This window comes from Microtus pennsylvanicus, chromosome 21 (assembly GCF_037038515.1).
Source record: "Microtus pennsylvanicus isolate mMicPen1 chromosome 21, mMicPen1.hap1, whole genome shotgun sequence".
Taxonomy (NCBI): Eukaryota; Metazoa; Chordata; class Mammalia; order Rodentia; family Cricetidae; genus Microtus; species Microtus pennsylvanicus.
The window spans coordinates 7,442,031-7,462,150 of record NC_134599.1 but is presented as its reverse complement, the minus strand read 5'-3'; the positions used below and the strand labels follow the sequence as shown (position 1 = coordinate 7,462,150).

The following is a 20,120-nucleotide window of genomic DNA, read 5'->3' as shown; positions in this document are numbered from 1 at the left end:
CTGTGTCCCCAAAACCCCAGCCGCCTGCCCGGCTAGCTTATGCCCCGAAATAATTACACAGACACTGTATTCATTTAAACACTGCTCTGGCCCATTCCTATCTAGCCTCTTCTAGGCTAATTCTCACATCCCGATCAACCCATCTCTAATAATCTGTGAGCACCGGTCTTACCGGGAAGATTCTAGCCTAAGTCCATCCTGGGTCGGAGCTGGGGCATGGCGTCTCTCTGAAGCATCTGCTCCGGAGAGGAGAGCTGCGGAGTCTGACCTCACTTCCTCTTCCTCCCAGCGTTTTGTTCTGTTTACTCCTCCCACCTATCTCCTAACAAATGAGAGCTAAGCAGTTTCTTTTAATTTAACCAATGACCTTCCTCCATCACTGCTTCCTTGTATCCAATCAATTGTGAAATGGAAATATTCAAAATAAAATTTTATCTGCAACAAAACTGCAGATTTTTGTTATGCATTCACAAAACACTGTCTACTAATTAATTATGTAACACATATTTTACTGGGTATTACAAGTATTCTACATATGTTTTAAAAATATAGTGGAAAAGCGGGAATATGGTCACTCAAGCCTGTAATGCTAGACCTTACAGCAGGGTCAGAAGGAGAATGGAAGTTCAAGGTTAGCTCAGATTGTGTCAGACCCTGTCTCAAGGTCGGGCGGTGGTGGCACAGGCCTTTAATCCCAGCACTCAGGAGGCAGAGTCAGGTAGATCTCTGTGAGTTCGAGTCCAGCCTGGTCTACAAGAGCTAGTTCCAGGACAGGCTCCAAAGCCACAGAGAAACCCTTTCTCGAAAAACCAAAAAAAAGAAAAAAAAAGAGAAAGAAAAAGACCCTGTCTCAAAAGTCAAAAACAAAAAACACATATACAACACATATACAAACATTATGCCGCTTTATGTCAGGAACTTGTACATGTTGAATTCTGGAACCCTACTGGGAAGCAATTCTAAAAATTCTAAACAATGGTGTTTCATCTAGTTCTCTGTTGCCACCAGGCAATCTAAAACACTAGGGTATATATAGATTCTCCTCAGAGATTTAGTTTCCCTATTCTTCAAGTTATTTAATATGCTAATCTCCTGGCTTTCGAGTCCTGCTTGCCAAGAAAACCAAACTTCACATCAACCTCTCTACTTAACTACCTGGTTTAAGACAGCCTCAAGAAAAAGGTTCTAGTAATCCTTTAAACTATTTATCAGGAGTATTTTCATAGAAAAGATACTACAGATGTGACACTGGCATGATCTGAGCATCACTGGGCTTTTTACATTCGCTGCATGGTGGCAATTCTCAGAGGAAACAAAGCTTACCATATACTTAAGTAATCCGATTTCAGGGTATAACAGAGGCAGTTCAGGGAACCATTTCTGCGTCAAGGTGTTCAGCTTCTCCTAAAGTTAGAAAGTATTTCTACTGTAGATGAATATGTATTCAACTGTGGTATATTGCTCCTCAGGAAAATATATTACCATATGCCTTCCTAAATCTAATAAAATAGATAATCCTTAATCTTACTTGTATTTCAAGAACTATCAAGCAAAACATGAGCTAGTTCATATTCAAAGTGAGATAAAAATATTTTTAACTGGGTGGTGGTGGCGGCGCACGCCTTTAATCCCAGAACTCGGGAGGCAGAGGCTGGCGGATCTCTTGGAGTTCAAGGCCAGCCTGGTCTACAAGAGCTAGTTCCAGGACACGCACCAAAGCTACAGAGAAACCCTGTCTCGAAAAACCAAAAAAAAAAAAATTAATTCTAAAAATAAACTTTCATTTCTCAAAAACAAGAACATAGTAACATTTTAAAATAATGATTTAACTTAGGAAGAAAATCATAAAAGCCAATCCTAAAAGCCTTGAGATAAAATTAAGTATATAAGTCTACATACACTTTGAAGCAAATGAGAAAACAGTATTTACAAAGTCATGTATCAACATATTTACTAAGGAAAACTTCTAAATATTTACCAGGTTTTATTCAAATATTCAAAGGTATGTATAGTTACATGAATTTGGTAAATAAAGCTGGACACTTGTCTATTATTTGCATAATATTTTTACTTTAAACAACAGTCCCTTACCTAACTCTCCTTCATAATATCTCTCAGACATAAAATGAAATATTCTTTCAATTGTGAATAAAAGTGGACTGGCTGATTTTTCTAAGGCCACAGAACTTAAGAGTAGAGTGGAAACGAAGGTGAGATTTTTTTTTTTCTGGTTACAATCACTCAGGAAGATCAAGCTGCTCCATTCATGATTTTATTGCTTATTAAGCTAAAGGGTGTTAATGTTAATCTGTGAGACTCTCTATGCTTTACAACAAAAAACTATGCAGAAGCTCATTTCCAAAAACAAGCAGAAAAAAACTAAAGAAGTTCAATTTTTCTTACTACTTTTACCACTGAGAACATTACAAGTGATTTTTTTTCTTTATAATAATCTGAATTTCCACATTGGTATAACTGTCTCAAATTTTGTCATATTTAATTAATTTGCAAATTCATGTAAACATTGCTATGACAATGATGCCTCTAGTACATGATTATATGAAGTCTATGTTTTTAAATTCGAATTCCTGAGTAAAATCTACTTTAAAATTTCAGAGAATCAAATACTTACATATTCCTCCCTCTCCTGATAAATTTTCTGGAAGACACTATTGCGCAACTGAGTTATTTCTTGTTTTATTTTCTCAATTTCAGTTCCATCATGGTCATCAGACTATATCAGAGAGAAAAAGTTGTCAATAGGCTTATTGCACTAGATGAAAAGTAAATCATTCTGTGTGGTTCACATTCATCCTTCAGTACCTAACATATAGCAGGTCGTCTAACATTAAATAAATCAGTTTATTCTAACACTAACTTGCCCCAAAACTATAAAAAAAAAGTATTATACGTAAAAAATTATTGCATATGTTTTAAGTTCCTGTACATTTTCTTGAAGATAAAAACAACTAGCTAATGTGAAGATAAAAATTAAAAACAGCCACTGAATTGGATTCTGTGAAATTTTTACTTGAAATCAGGTTTTTAAAAGCATACACAACAAAAAGATGTGAAAATCTAAATTATCTACTATGAGAAATTCTGTGATTCAGAAATACTCCAAATGACTTCAATGGGATTTTAGTAAATAAGATACCTTAAAAGGAATGACTGCATTAAAAAGTTAAATTATGTCTACAATGTCTACAGTACTACTACAATGAATGTGCCCAATCTCGTCAGGTATATTTCTCCAAAAGTTGAAAAGACTAGAAAAGACCACCTCCTGCACAGCCTAAACTACAATAAAACTAGAAACCTCTTAAACTGCAATTAGTTATGAAATAGCTCCCATTTTGCTTCCAATTGCATGCTAAGAAGAGGAAAAGATACAATCACACTGCATGAAAACATACTTTGGATCTCTTCTGTACATAAATAAATCCTCAAGAAAGTTCAGAGAATTACTAGTTTATTCATAAAGTTTCAAGCCTAAAAGGAAGTGTAGTCAAAATTAGAAAATCCTAATCCCTCCAGCTCTATTATTATATGAAACTATTTTTTAAAACTTGCAAGAAATATTATAACCAGTGTTAAATAAGTTTACAAAAGAGAGCATGATCTTTAAAAATACTTTGTCACAAAACTCTACCTTTGGAGATGGGAAGACAGTAAAGTGCTTGCCTTGTAGGTCAAAGACCTAAATTCAATCTCCAGGAAAAAGGCTCACAGCGTGACCCATCAATTCCTGCCCTAGGGAGGCAGAGACAGGGATTCCTGGAGCTCAACCTAACCGCTCCAAGCCACTAACATACTATCTCCACAAACACAAAAATAAAGGTAGACAGTGCCTGAGAATGACACCCAAGGTTGTCCTCTGACTTTCATGTACATGTGAGCACACATACATGTGCGCGCACACACACACACAAAAAGAAACCATGGGAGACTATCCTACTAACCTAAATGTAGTAGTTTTGTATTATAACAAACATTCTAACAGTTCATAGGGGAAAAAAAAGTTCAAAAATTAATTCTACAATTTTTGTGTTACTAAAAACCATGGTAGCAATGTAAAAACATTTAATTTTTTAAATACTTAATTATATGGGACACATGCTTTCAGTATGAATGTCATTTCAAATTTATTTCCATATACAGAGATAAAAAGATAAAGTACTGGGGCCTGTGAGATGGTTCAGTGCCTCTAAGTCAAATGACCTGAGCTCAGTTCTCAAGACCCACATGATGGAAAGACCTGACACTTAACAAGTTATTCTCTGACATCCACATGTCACAGTGGTATAGACACACTCACATATTCACACATACACACTAAATAATATAATTAAAATAAGTCATTTTTCAAAAGATAAACGTACATAATAAAAGAATACACTAGCTCTCTGGTTTTAGAGAGTATTTATTTATACATAGCTTTATGAAATAGTTCAACCAAAATGAAAAACAAAAACACATTAGCTAGAAGCAATTTTTTTCTTACTTCTTCCAAATTCCTCTTCTCAACCAATTTCCATCTCAGTTGAGCTTTTAAGCCTTTCAAAGTCTTCTTAATGGACAACAAGTAATCCACACTGGGGCTCTTATTTAAACAGTCAGTGATCTGATTTTTAAACTATATAAGAGAAAGAATTACCTTATTTTCAAACACATGAAACAACAGTCACTAAACATCATTATTTTGCAAGTACCTGGGTTCAGAGTGAATATTAAGAAAATTCTGTAACTGTCTACAAGGCAATGCAACCAACTGAATTTCCTAATTGACCACATTTCTATGGTTCAGTGCTCAAAGTACCAAAGGAAATACTCTCCAATTCAACTGAGGAATGAAATTAGATACACTATACCAACATTATACAAACTGAAATTTACGGTGAGGATCTAAGTTGAAATGGTCCTTCTCAAAAGTAGTTTCACAATATGTATCAAGTTTCAATAATGTTCATTCCTTTTAACTTTAAAATTATAAATTATAGGTATCTGAAAAATAATGCGTAAAGATATGTTCAGATTTCTAAAGTATTATTTATATGATAAAAGGGAAATACCTTCAACATCCAACATATGATAAGGTTAAATAACTATATGTTTATGTAAGAATGAAAACATCCAAAAGGACAGTAAAGAATTGTTGATCATGGCAAAATGTTCACAATATACTCTAAAATTATGAAAATACCTTCAAAAGTGCTCACAAGACAATGCATTGCAAAGCACATGTGTATATTCATACCTGATAAATGTGCCCATTCACAGAATACTGTCTAACTATCTCTTACACTAAAAGTATTAAAAAGTTTTTTCTTAACTTTCTATATATAGCAAATTTCCTACAACAAATCTGCTACACAGAAAATGATGACAAAGATATCTTTAAATTTAAACTAAGAAGAAACTCAATATTCTAAGACTCACTGAAATAAAAATCACCATTCATATTGTATAGTGAAGTCAATTATATGCCAAGCAACAATGGCTATACTATTTTTTTAGGAGTACTAATTAACACACTGAATATTAAACTACTTGAGAAAAATTCACCAACTTAGAAAAAAAGTATCAGTTCATAAGACCAATAAGAGAAAGCAAAATCCAACCTCGACACTATCCTTGTACTTGGCTAGCAGGGTGGCAATGAACTTTTCCTCAGAATGGATCTTCTGAAGCACTTGACTGTATGTACTTAAAATAATCTCCTTGTCTACAACACCTTGTTCCTACACAAAAGAATTTGCATGAACAACAAAATGATTAAAACCTTTCATAACAATGAATAAACTTCAAAATGAAAATGTCTTTGAAAACTGCTATATCCAATACAAATTATTTCTCAAATCTTTTTGTAGACAGAATCAAAAATGCTCATAGGCAAAATGCTATCCTAAATATACTATAAATTATTTCTGAAGCTGTCTGAAAGGATGTCAGGACAATCCATATTCTAAACATAAAAGAACAATATATAAACTTCAACACTTTAAAGTTACTTTTAGAAATTGTCTCTCACCAACAACTTCTAAAATCAAGTCTTATAAAACCAACAAAAACTATTTAATAATAAAGAACTACAGTAAATCTAATTTATAAATAAAATTTCAAAAAAGAAAGAAAATGAAAAACATTACCACTGAGACTTTGGAAAGCAGGCTAAAAAACTGAGTAAGTGTCCCAGGTAAGCAAGGCTTAAAGGTCTAGAGTACAAAATACTCTTCAACACCTATACTTATTTTGCACTGATAGAGCAATAGAGATTATACACAATAAAGGTGTTCTAATGTATGTATGTATAGTTGTCCAGATTTTATTTAATTTTCACAAGATTTAATGTGTATATTCTTAAATGCATCGGATATATGTAATATTAAGTTGTGGACGTCACCCCAGCCACTGGCCTGGGAGTTGCATTGGTCCGGACTCCAACTCCCAGACTGCCAAGCGCTGACCCCTCCCACAGGCTACTTAGGCTCACCTGAAAAAAAGGAACACGTGGTTTTGGGTTCTCTCCCTCTGTCTTCCCCTCCCCCACTGCCTCCCAGCCACCTGAGAGTGATGCATTTATTAAACAGAGGCATTTTAAATTCAGTCTAATCTGGTTTGACTGGAATTCTTTGTGTCAGCAGAGAGGCCTGTCTTGAGATTTTTCCTAACAATATGTTGTACTCAGAAGTCAAATTGTACAGAAAGTCAACCCATGTAGATTAAGGAGAGGTCTCCTAGAATTAAACATTAGTTTTCCTTAATGTGAAACATCCTATTAAAATGAAAGCATTATTCTGTGAAGAATTAGGACACTAATTGAATTGGATTGGACCTCGACCGTGTAAATGTTTCAAGCAGGCCTATAAAGAACAAAGTGAAAGTGAATGTTAGTCTTAATTCTAATAAGAGAAGTCATATTATTGGTTAACACAATCCAACTGCTAATGAAACTGCTGTCTCAAAGAAAACAATAATAACATTGTTACTCACAATGAGAGATATCTCCAGCTCTTTGCAGACAGATGACTCCGTCTTCTCTAGAATTTCATCAATATTACCAATCATGTCTTCTGAAGTCAGTGACTCACCCAAAGATAGATCAAAAACCTTATTTGCAAAAATAAAAGCATGGTACATCTCAATTAATTCACTTAACATTCATTTTGCCTATATACCTGGAGTATGAGGCTATACCATGGACAAAATAGGAAAAGTAAAATTCCAGGAAAAAGCAAAGGATACACCCTTGTAAAATTACACATGAAAAGAAAAAACATATGTAAGCATAGTATGCTGAAAGAAAACTAGTGGTTAAGACAAGTGGTCAATTCAAATGAAATGAGAAAAACAGAAACAAAATCAACATGATTTTTAATATAATAAAACAAACAGCCTAAGTCAAAAGTGATGAAAAATCTTGACCGCCAAGTCTTAACTCTGATAGATACAAGTAGATGATGTCAGCTATTGAACAACAGAAGAGACAGAGTTGGAACAAACATACAATCCCCACTTCCTTCCATAAACTTTGCTATTTGGGAGCTCTGCTCACCTTCTGACTGCTCTGGAACCATGCCACAAGATGCTGCAGAGAAGCCTCTGTCTCACTCCTAATACGAGCAAACTCTTCTCTTTTGTTACACTGCCAGTCATAAAACTTTCTAAGTATTTCTTCAGAGTTAGTTCCTTCTTTGGCCTTTCCATACACTGCTTCTAATGAAGTAGATAAGTCCTAAAGACAGAAATATTCATTTGTTAAAGTAATTAACTGAATGTTAGTATTTAAACACTGTGTTAGGATTCAAGAAACAGAATATCATAATGTTGAACCCCTACTCTTAAAAATGGTATAAATATAACTAAAAAGAAGAGAAAACATATTCAAATTAACAAACTTAGAAACAAAAGGGGGACATAACAACAGACACCAAGAAAAAAACCAAAGAGTATAAACCTATACTCTATCAAACTGAAAAAACAAGAAATTTTATCAATATATACCACCTACCAAAGTTAAAATCAAGATCAAATAAGCAAATAAAACAGACCTATATCTGTAAGGAAATAGAAGCAGTCATTAAAAGTCTCCCAAACTAAAAATTCCCAGGGTCAGATAATTTTAGCACAGAAGTCTACCAGACACATTCAAAGAGTTAATGCCAACACTCCTAAATTACTCTATAAAATTGAAACAGAAGGAACATTTCCCTATCCATTTTCACTAGGCCACAGTTACCCTTATACCTAAACCACATAGACACAAAAAAGATACAAAAATACTCAACAAAAACCTTGCAAAGTGAATCAAAGAACACATAAAAAAGATAATTCACCATGATCAAATAGGCTTCATCCTACAGATACAGGAATAGTTCAACATATGTAAATCAACAAAATGGAAAGAAGAAACACATGATCATTTTATCAGATGCAAAAAAAGGCTTTTGACAAAATCAAATAGCTCTTCATTATAAACGTCCTAGAGAAATCAGGGATACAAGAGATACACCATAACGTAATAAAGGCAGTTTGCAGCTAGTCCATGGCCAACATCAACTTAAATGGAGAGAAACTCAAAAGAATTTCCATTAAAATTACGAACAAGTTAAGGGTGACCAGTTTCTCCAAACCTATTCAATATAGTATACTTAAGAGTCTTAGCTAGAGCAATAAGAAAACTGAAGGAGATCGAGGGGATATAAAATGGAAAGAAAGAACTCAAAGTACCTTTCTGTACAGATAATATGATAGTACTGATAATATGATACAAGCCACCCTAATAATTCCACCAGGAAACTCTTACAACTGATATAAAAAAAAACTTTCAGCAAAGTAACTGGATACAAAATCAACTCACAAAAATCAGTAGCCTTCCTATGTGCAAATGACAAACAAACTGAAAATATCAGGTAACAACACCTTTCACAAAAATCTCAAATAATCTAAAATATCTTGGGCTAACTCTAACCAAACAGATGAAACACTTTTATGATAAAAAACTTTAAGACACTGGAGAAAAGAAACTAATGAAGATATTAAAAGATGGAAAGATCTCCCATGCTCATTGATCAGTAGGAATATTATAGTAAAAATGGTCATCCTACCAAAAGCTATCTACAGATTCAATGCAATCCCCATCAAAATTACAAGACAATTCTTCATAGATCTTTAGGGGGCAGTTTTCAGATTCATATGAGAAAACACACACACTAAAATAATCCTAAGTAATTAAAGAACTGCAGGAGGTAGCATTATCCCTGATCTCAAATTGTATAAAAACTCTCTCTTTATAGTAATAAACACATGATAATGGCACAAAAACAGACACACTGATCAGTAAAATAGAACTGAAGCCAGGTGGTGGTGGCACACACCTTTAATCCCAGCACTTGGGAGGCAGAGGCAGGAGGATCTCTGGGAGTTCAAGGCCAGCCTGGTCTACAGAGCGAGTTCCAGGTCAGGCTCCAAAGCTACAGAGAAACCTTGTCTTAAAAAAAAGATAGATAGATAGATAGATAGATAGATAGATAGATAGATAGATAGATAGATAGATAGATAGATAGGGAGAAGAAGAAGAGGAAGAAGACAAAGACATAATTCCACACACCTACAGATGCCAAAAATATACTGTAGAAAACATAGTGTACTCATCAAATGGCACAGCTTCACGTAGAAAAATGAAAATAGAACCATATTTATCACCCTGTACAAAGTTCAACCTGTGTATCAAGGACCTCAACAGATACCCTGAGTCTGACAGAAAAAAGTAGGGAATAGACTGGAACTCATTGGTACAGGAAAGGGCTTTCTGAACAGAATGAATACTTCAGGAATTAAGGCCAAGAATTAATGAATAAAACCTCACGTAGCTTAAAATAAAAACCTCTATACACTAAAAGACACCATCTTCTAGCAAAGCTATATCTACAGAATGGGTAAATATATTTTTTACCAATTATAATCTGATATAGAATTTGTATATAAAACATATAAAAACTAACACTGAACATCAAGAAAACAAATAACCCAACTAAAAATGGGATATAGAACTAAACAGAGTTCTCAGAAAATGAAATGACTGAGAAACGCTTAAACAAAAATGTTCACTGTCCCTAGACACGAAGTAACACTGGATTTATCAACCACACTCCAGAGCAGGCCTCATGCTCAGGGGTAGCTGACCAACACAAAACAGTCTCCATAGATTTGTGTGTGCTTTTTTGTTATGGTTTCTAGAGTTCTATCTTTTTTTAAGAGAGAAAAAAAACATTGAATTGGATAGTGAGGGATCTGGGAAAACAGAATGGAGGAGAATATGGATCAAAATGTATTGTGTGAAAAAATAATAAAACAAGTTAATATAAATTTTAATGCCATTAAAAACTAGAAATCAGCAAAGAAGAAAAAATGATACAATTATCCGTACTATCTAAAATATCAAGGCTAGTACTGATTTAATCTCTTAAAGAATAAGCTTAATTTTAATGTATATTTAATATATTTTAATTCAAACCTGCAACGTTTTTAAGCGTTTATCAAGTGGTAACTCATCTACTTCCAGAATAAAAACATCTACAGCCATGAACAGGTTTTGTTGCACTTCATTTCTTTTAGCGATCAAAATACTACCTTCATTCTGAAGGAAGGAAAAGAGAGTAGTCACTATTAGACATAAGGTATTTTCACACATTTACCTATAAGGACAATAGTGATTTCTAAAGCTTAATACCACACTTAAAACATAACATTTAAGCTCAACAATCCTGTTAATTTCATTTTTCCCTTTTATTTTTGCCATGATGAACGTGTTCCTTTGGGATAAAAAGTATATTATAATCTAGAAAGATTTCAGTCTCCATGCTCCTCCTTCCTTCATACAAACTACCTCTCAACACTGAGTGACTTAGTACATAATAATGTGTCAGAGTCCAACTGTAGTAACATAAAACATACTACTCAGACTCAAACTCAAGGCCCCTGTTGTAGTGTAATTGCAGACTAGAGGAAGACAGCAGCTTTCTTATTGTGTTTCCCAATAAACATTTGTTATCCTTACGGGCTCTCATGGACCTCCTTAATTACGTTAAATGTTAGCAGGTTTAGAAGTTGCCCTAGTTAAAACCCCATATGAGACCCTCAAAGTTAGTATTTCTGTTAACTCCTCCACAGGTTTAGCTTCTAGGAGCTGTGAAGGACATACCCAGATGTAAGAACACTCGTTAGGTGTTTATGGTTCTTCCTAATGTAGATACAATTTATCATTCAGGAATATTTACCATAAAGAATCTTTACTATTAACATGGCTGAAACATTTTATCAGATTTCCAGGGAAATATAAAGTATCACTACAGTGTCAGACCCTCTGCTTTCTTAAAAATTTCAACAGATTTTTAAAAAAATAAATAAACAAACACAGGAGACAAAATTCTTAACCCACCTCATCATGACAAGTTTTGATCTTCTCCTGAGCTACATTATATTCAGCCCAAATTTTTTCTAACTCATTCAAAGATTCTAGAGTAGTAAAGGAGCCTTCATTCAACACTTGCATAGCATCCGAAAGATCATTACCAAAACGAATACTAATGTTAATGTGCCTAGTAAAAAAAACAAACAGAAAAAAAGGAAACAAGAAATTGCAAAGTTCATATGAAAAAATTCATCTAAAACATCTGAAAGTTACTATTTATAACACTGATCTATGACTACATACTTTTTAAAACTTTATATCACATGTAACTACAATACAAAGTTCTAATTAAAAACTGAGTAGAACTAGAGGGATGGGCCAATCAATGGTTAAGAAGCTTGCTCTTAAAGGTTCAGTTCCTAACACCCATACGGCAGCTCATAACTATTTGTAATGCCAGTTCTAGGGGAGTAGATGCCTTCTGGCCTCCACAGGCATCAGACTTGAATGTAGTACACATACACACATGCAAGCAAAACATTCATGCACATAATAAGTAAACCTTTTAAAATGTGTGCAAAAAATAATTTCATACATATTTTGAGATAAAATATTGCTGTCAGTCAGGTGTGGTGGTACACATATTTAATCCTAGCACTCAGAAAGCAAAGGTTGGCAGATCTCTGGAAGCTTGAGCCTCTATCTACACAGCAAGTTCCAGGCCACCAGGACTACATGGTGAGACTGAGTTTCAAAACAAAAACAGCAAAAGATACTGCTATATTACTCAGCTTGGCCTCAGAACTTCTGAGTTTTTTTTCCTGCCTCAGCCTCCAATAGAACTGTAACTATTGACACATGATACCATATATAAAAGAAATAAATTTAAAAAAACTGTGTAGAGAAAGATGACTTCCATCGGGCAGTGGTGGTGCATGCCTTTTTTTTAAAAAAAATACTATTTTTTAATGATGAATTATTACCTTTCATCAATAGAATAAAGTTCTTTTTAGCCTGAGTAACAATTTCTGTCACTTTACTCTACCCCAGTGTTCAATTTCTATGTCCTTTAAGCTTCAAAGGTAGTGATAATAAGCTCCCTCAAGTCTTTCATGGGAACTTCATTCTGGTGAGCACAGGTAAATGTTATTTTAAAAGATTCCTTAGCATTTTGAAGATTATTGGGACCTACATCTTTAACTGTCTGGGTTCTTAGCTGCAAGCAAGAGAATGGAAGTGTTTGGGAAAGGATTTATTGGAAGGGTACTGAAGGGATTACAGAAACAGTGACAGCTCAACCATCTGAGAACTGCACAAAGGTAATTCTGCAGAGCCAAGAAGTCTCAGCTTCATCTTTTATAAGAGTTATTGGTTCACAATGCTAGTGGATCCTACCTCTTTTCCTGCAAGACACCATTAACACAGACCCTGCTGCTACTTCTAGCTCTACAAGCCTAAAAGCGTTTTTACTGCCATGAGCTTTTCTTGTCTTTGGGGCACTATCTTTCCATTAGGAATCTTGGGTTATAATCCCAGCACTCGGAAGGCAGAGGCCAGCAGATCTCTGTGAGTTCGAGGCCAACCTGGTCTACAAGAGCTAGTTCCAGGACAGGCTCCAAAAGCTACAGAGAAACCCTGTCTGAAAAAACAAAACAAAAAATCCAAAATCTACAGATTTTAAAATGTCAAAAGGACCTTTAACTTCTGTTCTATAATGAGATTTATAAATTTATAAAAATTTTAGACATCGCCTGTCTTGTTTACCAGGGCCATAGGCAAAGTCCTTTCTACCCAGTATATGCTGAGTTGCTTTGTTTTTTTTTTTAATCTATAAACAAAGCAATCAGAGGTCAGGTAACAAAACCAACAAGTTTCATCTATATTTTTTTTCTAGCACCCAACTAGATGGCCACCATTCTAATAGCACAGTTTTTCCTCAAGAATGAATTAAAACACGCTGTCGTTTGGCTCAAGTCTGACTCAGAGCAAATACAGACACCTGAATTTTAGTATTGTATCACAAGTTAATTAGACTCTGGGAGTCCAAATTATCCAACAGACCATATATTATGTGAGGGATTTATACTGGAGAATACAAATTTCCACTGGGGGAAGAAATCATCATGCAATATATGCATTCATGGCAACATCAAAATAAAGGTTGAAAATGAATCATTAGGGGTTTGTGGGGGTTGTTGTTGTTGCTGCTGTTTCTGGTTTAAGACAGGGTTTCTCTGTGTAACAGCCCTGGCTATCCTAGAACTAGCTCTTGTAGACCAGGCTGGCCTCAAACTCATAGAAATCCATGTGCTGCTGCCTCTGCCTCTCGAGGGCTGGGATTAAAGGCATATACCACCACCACCACCACCACCTGGCCGAATCATGGGTTTTAAATCCAAAATACAGCATGAAAAAGAGAATTAGATTGTTTTAACAACTATTTAATCCATGCATTAGAAAAGAGGGACAAATTGTGTCTAACAATAACATAACCCCCATTAACACAAAAACCTACAAATTCTAACGTAGACTTTGAGAACTACTGAATAAATGCTGTATAAGACTTGTTAATTAGTTCCTTTTCTTCACATTTTCAAATAACACTTTTTAGACAAAATATAATAAATTCATATTAATAAAACCTTCAATCCCCTTCCCTGGGCTGCACACTAGGGCCCACAGCCCCAGCAACTTTACCAGAGACCAGAGTGGTCCTAAGGACCCTAGGTAAGACACTGCTCACCGCCAGCTAAAACTCCTTAAAACCTGCCCAACAACCCCAGACTGCAGCCCCTCCCCTGAATTCCATATCCCAGTCTTAACTACAGAAGCAGACTTTGACTTTACCTAAGCACAGGCCAGATCTAGAGACCTCAGCCCCTCAACTGGGCTGGAAGCCAGACTGATCTTAGGGAACCCAGGTAATGCACTGCCCACTAACCCCTTTAAGCTTGCCGAACAATCCCAGACTGCACTCTCTCCTCTGGGCTCCATATCCCAGCCAACTTCTGAAGAAGACTTTGGCTTTACCAGAGGCCAGGCTGGATCTAGGATCCCACGTAAGATATTGCCCCAGCATCCACTAATACTCCTTAAAACTACAACCCCAGACTGCACTCCCTCCCCTGGGCTCCACACCAGGCCCCACAGCCCCAACAGCCTTATGGGAAGCCAGGCTGGGCCTAGGGACACACACACACGCTCCATATCCTTGTATACAACTTCAGAAGAACACTTTAGCTTTACCAGAGGCCAGGTTGGATCTAGGGACCCCAGGCCTCAAAAATACCAGATGAAACACCCTACTGGATCTGAAGACTTACCAGTCATTAGAACTGTTGGCCATTTAGACCAGAAGACCAGAGAGGAAAGAAAAGCCAAGAAACAAAACATCCATCCCACAAAGACAAACACAGAAATCAACACCTTGCCAAATAATCATGCCAAATCCAAATGTCTAAATGTCACTGTAAGAACACAATCAATAACGGAAAGGGCAGTATGGCATCACCAAAGCCCAGGTATCCAATGATAGCAAAACCTAAACAACTTAACACAGATGAAACACAAGAAAACAACCTTAAAAATAACTATGAAAATGACATAGCTCCTTAAAGAGGAAATTTTAAAAATCCCTTAAAGAAATTGAGAAAAAAGACAAACAAAAAATTGGAAGAAATCAATAAATCCCTAAAAGAAAGTCAAGGAAAAACAGAAAACTGGAAATTTTTCTACCAAGGAACCCAGCTATGCCACTCTTGGGCATATATCCAAAAGAGGCTCAATCATACCACCAGGACACTTGCTCAACTATGTTCATAGAAGCTTTACTTGTAAAATCCAGAACCTGGAAACAACCTAGACGTCCCTCAACTGAGGAATGGATAAAGAAAATGTGGTACATTTACATAATGGAGTATTACTCAGCTGCTAAAAACAAGGACATCAGGAAATTTGAAGGCAAATGGATGGAACTAAAAAAAATTATCCTAAGTGAGGTAACCCAGACCAAGAAAGATAAACATGTGTGTACACACTCCTAAGTGGATATTAGCTGTAAAGTAAATATAACCATGCTACAATCCACAGACCCATAGAGACTAAGTAACAAGGAGGGTTCACGGGGTGCGGGGGTACCCAGATCTCCCTGGGAAGGGGAGACAGAAGAGATTTCATGAGCAGGTAAGAATGGGAACATAAGAAATCAGGTTGTAGGAGAATGGAGAAGAGAGTACTAAAAGAGACTACTGGAAAGGGGGCCATTTCAGGGTCAGGTAGAAACCTGGCATGAGGGGATCTCCCAGGTATCTACAATGATGCCCCCCAGCTATGGCTCCTAACAACAGCAAATACTGAGACTGAACTGGATATCTGTGACCAGGTAAGAAGACTTCGAGTGGAGGGAGTGGGAAACCAACCTAGCCACATAACCTTTGACTTACAGTTTGTCCTGCCTTTGGGATATGCTGGGTTAAGTAAGGATAGGCTAGAGACTGAAATAGTAGTCAAAGAATGACCAGTCTAGCCTAAAAGCCATGACAGGAGAGTAAGCCCACCCCTGACTCTGCCTGAAACACCACCAGACCCACAGTCTGGGTAGCCCAGAGTCTTAGGATAAAACCAAATACGACAAGAGAGGAAAAATGTAATGTCAATGTAATGATGCCTATCAATATTTTGCTATACACATATATTGGTGCCTAGTCCAAATGTCATCAGAGAATATTCATTCAGCAATTGAAGGAAACAGATTCAGAGACCCACAGTTAAACATTAGGCGGAGCTTGGGAAATTCTGAAGAGGGAGAGAAAGGACTGTAGGAGCCAAAAGGGTCAAGGACACAAGAAAACTCAGCAAATCAACTAACCTGGGCTCAAGGGGCTGGAAGAGACTGAACGGACAACCAGGGAGCCTGATTGGGATTGACCCAGGCATTCTACATATGTTACAGTTGTGTATCTTGGTCCTCTTGTGGGACTCCTAACAGTTGGAAACAGGGGTTGTCTCCAACTCTTCTACTGGTTTGGGGGACCTTATTCCTTTTACTGGGTCACCTTGCTCAAACTTATACATGGGGAAGTTCTTAGTCTTACTCCAACTTGATATGTCACGTTTTATTGAAACTCATGGGAAACCTGCCCTTTCTTAAACAGAAACGGAGGAAGACTGGATTGGGAAGATAGAAATAAACAGGAGTTGGGAGGAGGAATTGGGAAGAGAAGAGGAAGGGGAAACTTGACTGGGATGTGAAATAAATAAATTTAATTTAAAAAACCTTCAGTTCCAGTAAACTGAAAAAAAGACCTCAAATAGAGTTAACATGCTGGCTCCCCTTCAAATCACCGCTTAGAAGCTGAAGTAAGGAGAGGGGGTTGTTTCTAATTTCACTCTCAAAGATGAATTTACGACTATAATTTTAAGTGAGAACAGAAAACTGACCAAAAGATTCTATAAACTTAATCTAAGGTTTGAAACTTTCTCTTTAAAGTCATAAAAATCCAAAGATTAAACCTCAAAAGCAAAAACAGTATACACACAATTTTTACGTGTGTGTGTAATATAGATGGGGATGGTCTAAAAAAGATCAGTTGGGAAAGTGCTTGCCACAAAAGCATGGAGACCCAACTTCAATCCTCAGTACCCACACTGAAAGGCTAGGCCGAGGGGTATGCAGTGTAATCCCAGTGCTAATGGGATGGAGATCAGTACATCCTGGGTCTCAGTGGCCAAGCACAACAGCCTATCTGGTGAGCTCAGGACAGTGGGAAACCCTGTCTCAAAATCCAAGGTAGAAAACACCTGAGGAATGATACCCAAAGTTGTCTCTGGCCTCTACACATATACCCATGCACATGTATGCACACAAACACACATGTATCCACACAGAAAATTCTTTTTGAAGCTGACATTTTTGCTCAATGGTAAAGAATCTACCTAGAATACACAAAACTCTGGGTTCAATAACCGTAACTGTAAAAATACACATAATTTTGCTTTAAGGTACCTTATTTCTTTCAATAGTTCCACTTTAGCTGCCAGATTCTTCAGCCTGGTTCCTACACATGTCTTCAGAGTACTTTCTAAATGCTTAGTCAGATCCATGGTAGTTGTTTTCTCTTGCTGAAACAAAAAATATACTATCTTAGTGAGAACCAATTAGGACACTGTACTTTGAGCATTCAAATGACTGTTCAGTTAAAGACTCTAGCAAAATGTTAAGGGTTTAAAAAAATGTTAGTGTTAAGAACTGAATGGAATTGTTGGACATCCAGCTAATACCAGGTCTGGGACCCAAGTTGAAAGGGATAAATTTTAAAGATGTATGCAACCACTACTTATTTTTTATGAACTATGTAATATGGTTATAGTTTGGCTGATTTTCAGTTGAGGAGGGCTGAGAATCTAACCCAGGACACCTGTACCTAGAAGTAGTTGTTTGAAGGAAGTGGAGGAGGTAGAGGTGGTGGTAGTAGTGCAGGTGGTGGCATTGGTGATGGTGGTAACAGGGTCTATGTAACCCTGATTGGCCTAGAACTCACAGTGCTGACCAAACTGACCTCAAACTCATAGAGATCCACCTGTGTCTACCTCCTGGGTGCTGAGATTAAAATGTGTGCACTACCACACTCAACTCTTAGTTTCTTTAACATCCTCTTCTATTAGAAATAGATATATATTATTTTTTGTAGCAATAACTGGCCTGAAGATTGCTATACAGACTAAGTTGGCTTCATACTCATTAAGATCTACCTGCCTTAGACTCTTCAGTGCTGAAATTAAAGGTGTGCATGTACCACCATGCATGGAAAATAGACACATTCTTAAGAATATGAGATATTATTAGTGGGGCTTGTTTTGAAACATTATATGAAGTACAGATTTAACAAAAGACTAAATAACCAAAGACTGTAAAATAAAATGGTGCTGCACAATAGAGGGATTATGATATCTCTCTGGAATGTTTTGAGATTTTCCATAATTTAAAAGGTTTTGGGGGCTGTAGAGCTGGCTGCATCAGTAAAGTGCTTGCCAGACAAGCATAAGGACCCGAGTTAGATCCCCAGCTTCACTTTAAAGAGCCAAGCACAGCAGTGGCACATATCTGCAATCCAGCACTGGTGAGGCAGAAAAAAAGGAGGACCTGACTGGGACTTGCTGTTGAGTCACATCAGCATGCTCCAGGCTCAGTGAAAGGCTCATCTGAAAAAAACTACAGTGGAAATGAGGAAAACATCTTACATCGACCTCTGGCCTCCACCACACACATGTAAATGCACTTGCATACAATGAACACACACATAAAATTGAAGAACATAAGAGAAAATATAAATGAAAAATACTTAAATTTCAAACAGCCAATGAAATATAAACATGGTTAGCCTAAAATATAAGAAATTCTCCTTACATAAATATCAAGAGAATGGAGACAGAGTGACAAAATAACAAATAAAAACAGTAAGTACACAGATTTCATAGGAGAACTTTCTTCACCACAAGCCACTGACATACCTGCAGCTCCTGAGCAGTCTGTTCAATCTGTTCAAGTTTCATTTCTAATGCCTTGTAATTTTCTAGAAGAACCTCTTTCTCTGTTTTAAGCTTTTCATTTTCTTCAATTAGTTTCTGGTCCTGTTTAATTTTTGCCAAGCTGACATTAGAGCCTAAATTAAAGTCACCAGCAGCCAAATTTTCCCTGTTAAAAACAAATTCGCTCATTTTTAAAAATATGCTAAGGTTGTTGGAACTCAAAAACTGAAATTATCGTGGACTTTTATAATACATTTTACAATTAATTGTGGACACTAAAACTACTGCCTAATTCAACATTAAAAACTAATTTAAGCTGCGCATGTTAGCAAAAGCCTGAAATCCCAGAATTTAGGAGGCCAAAGTGGATGCATACAAAACCTGAGACTACCTTCACCTACATGCAGTTTGACAGAAGTATGGGCTACACAGTGAGACTCTGTACCAAAATACAAATTATTTTAATGAAAACTAGGTTTTATTAACTGGGGTATACTTCAAGTACAATGCCTCCACTCTCTTATTTTCCAAATTCCTTTTAACACTATCAGTTCCAAAGAACAACATAAACAATCAACAGTTCTGTGTCAGTTTTTTTCTTTTCCCTCCTCCCTTGCACCTTACTTGTTTAGTTCCTAAACCACCAGTAAAATCCATCAAATTGCTATGACATTATGGCTTGGCTCTAAGAACATACTGGAGCAAGAACAGAGGTTCTCAACCTGTGAGTCACGATCCATTGAGGACTCAACAACCCTGTCATAGGGGTCACCTAAGACCGTGGGAAACATCAGGTATTTACATTACAATTCATAGCAAAATTACAGTTATGAAGTAGCAATAAAAATAATTTTATGGCTGGGGGATCTCTACAACAAGAGAACTGTAGGAAAGGGTCACAGCATTAGGAAGGTTGAGAAGCACTGACCTAGAGAGATGCTCAGTGGTTAAGAGCACTGGCAGCTCTTGTAGAGGACCCTGGTTCAATTCCCTACCAGCACCCACATGGCAGCTCACAACCTTCTGTAACGCCAGGCCCTCTCTTCTAGCCTCTGAAGGCACCAGACATGCATGTGGTGCAGAGACATGAGTGTAAGCAAAACACAAACATAAAATAATATTTTTAAAATAATATGTTGGTATATTTGAATATCTAGTCTGGCTTTCTGCCTCAAGTAAA

At 36.5% G+C, this 20,120-nt stretch overlaps 1 protein-coding gene across 1 annotated transcript in view; it reads right to left on the bottom strand.

Moving 5' to 3' along the window:
• Stk31 (serine/threonine kinase 31) overlaps positions 1 to 20,120 on the bottom strand; it is a 68,836-nt gene that overhangs the window by 26,099 nt on the left and 22,617 nt on the right. The window contains exons 7-16 of the mRNA XM_075955256.1: positions 18,923 to 19,106; positions 17,418 to 17,533; positions 11,441 to 11,600; positions 10,517 to 10,639; positions 7,556 to 7,735; positions 6,994 to 7,110; positions 5,622 to 5,741; positions 4,505 to 4,636; positions 2,633 to 2,734; positions 1,324 to 1,404 (exon numbers count right to left, since the gene is read on the bottom strand). Coding sequence (XP_075811371.1) covers positions 1,324 to 1,404; positions 2,633 to 2,734; positions 4,505 to 4,636; positions 5,622 to 5,741; positions 6,994 to 7,110; positions 7,556 to 7,735; positions 10,517 to 10,639; positions 11,441 to 11,600; positions 17,418 to 17,533; positions 18,923 to 19,106 — 1,315 coding nt within the window. The remainder of the gene's footprint in view (positions 1 to 1,323; positions 1,405 to 2,632; positions 2,735 to 4,504; positions 4,637 to 5,621; positions 5,742 to 6,993; positions 7,111 to 7,555; positions 7,736 to 10,516; positions 10,640 to 11,440; positions 11,601 to 17,417; positions 17,534 to 18,922; positions 19,107 to 20,120) is intronic.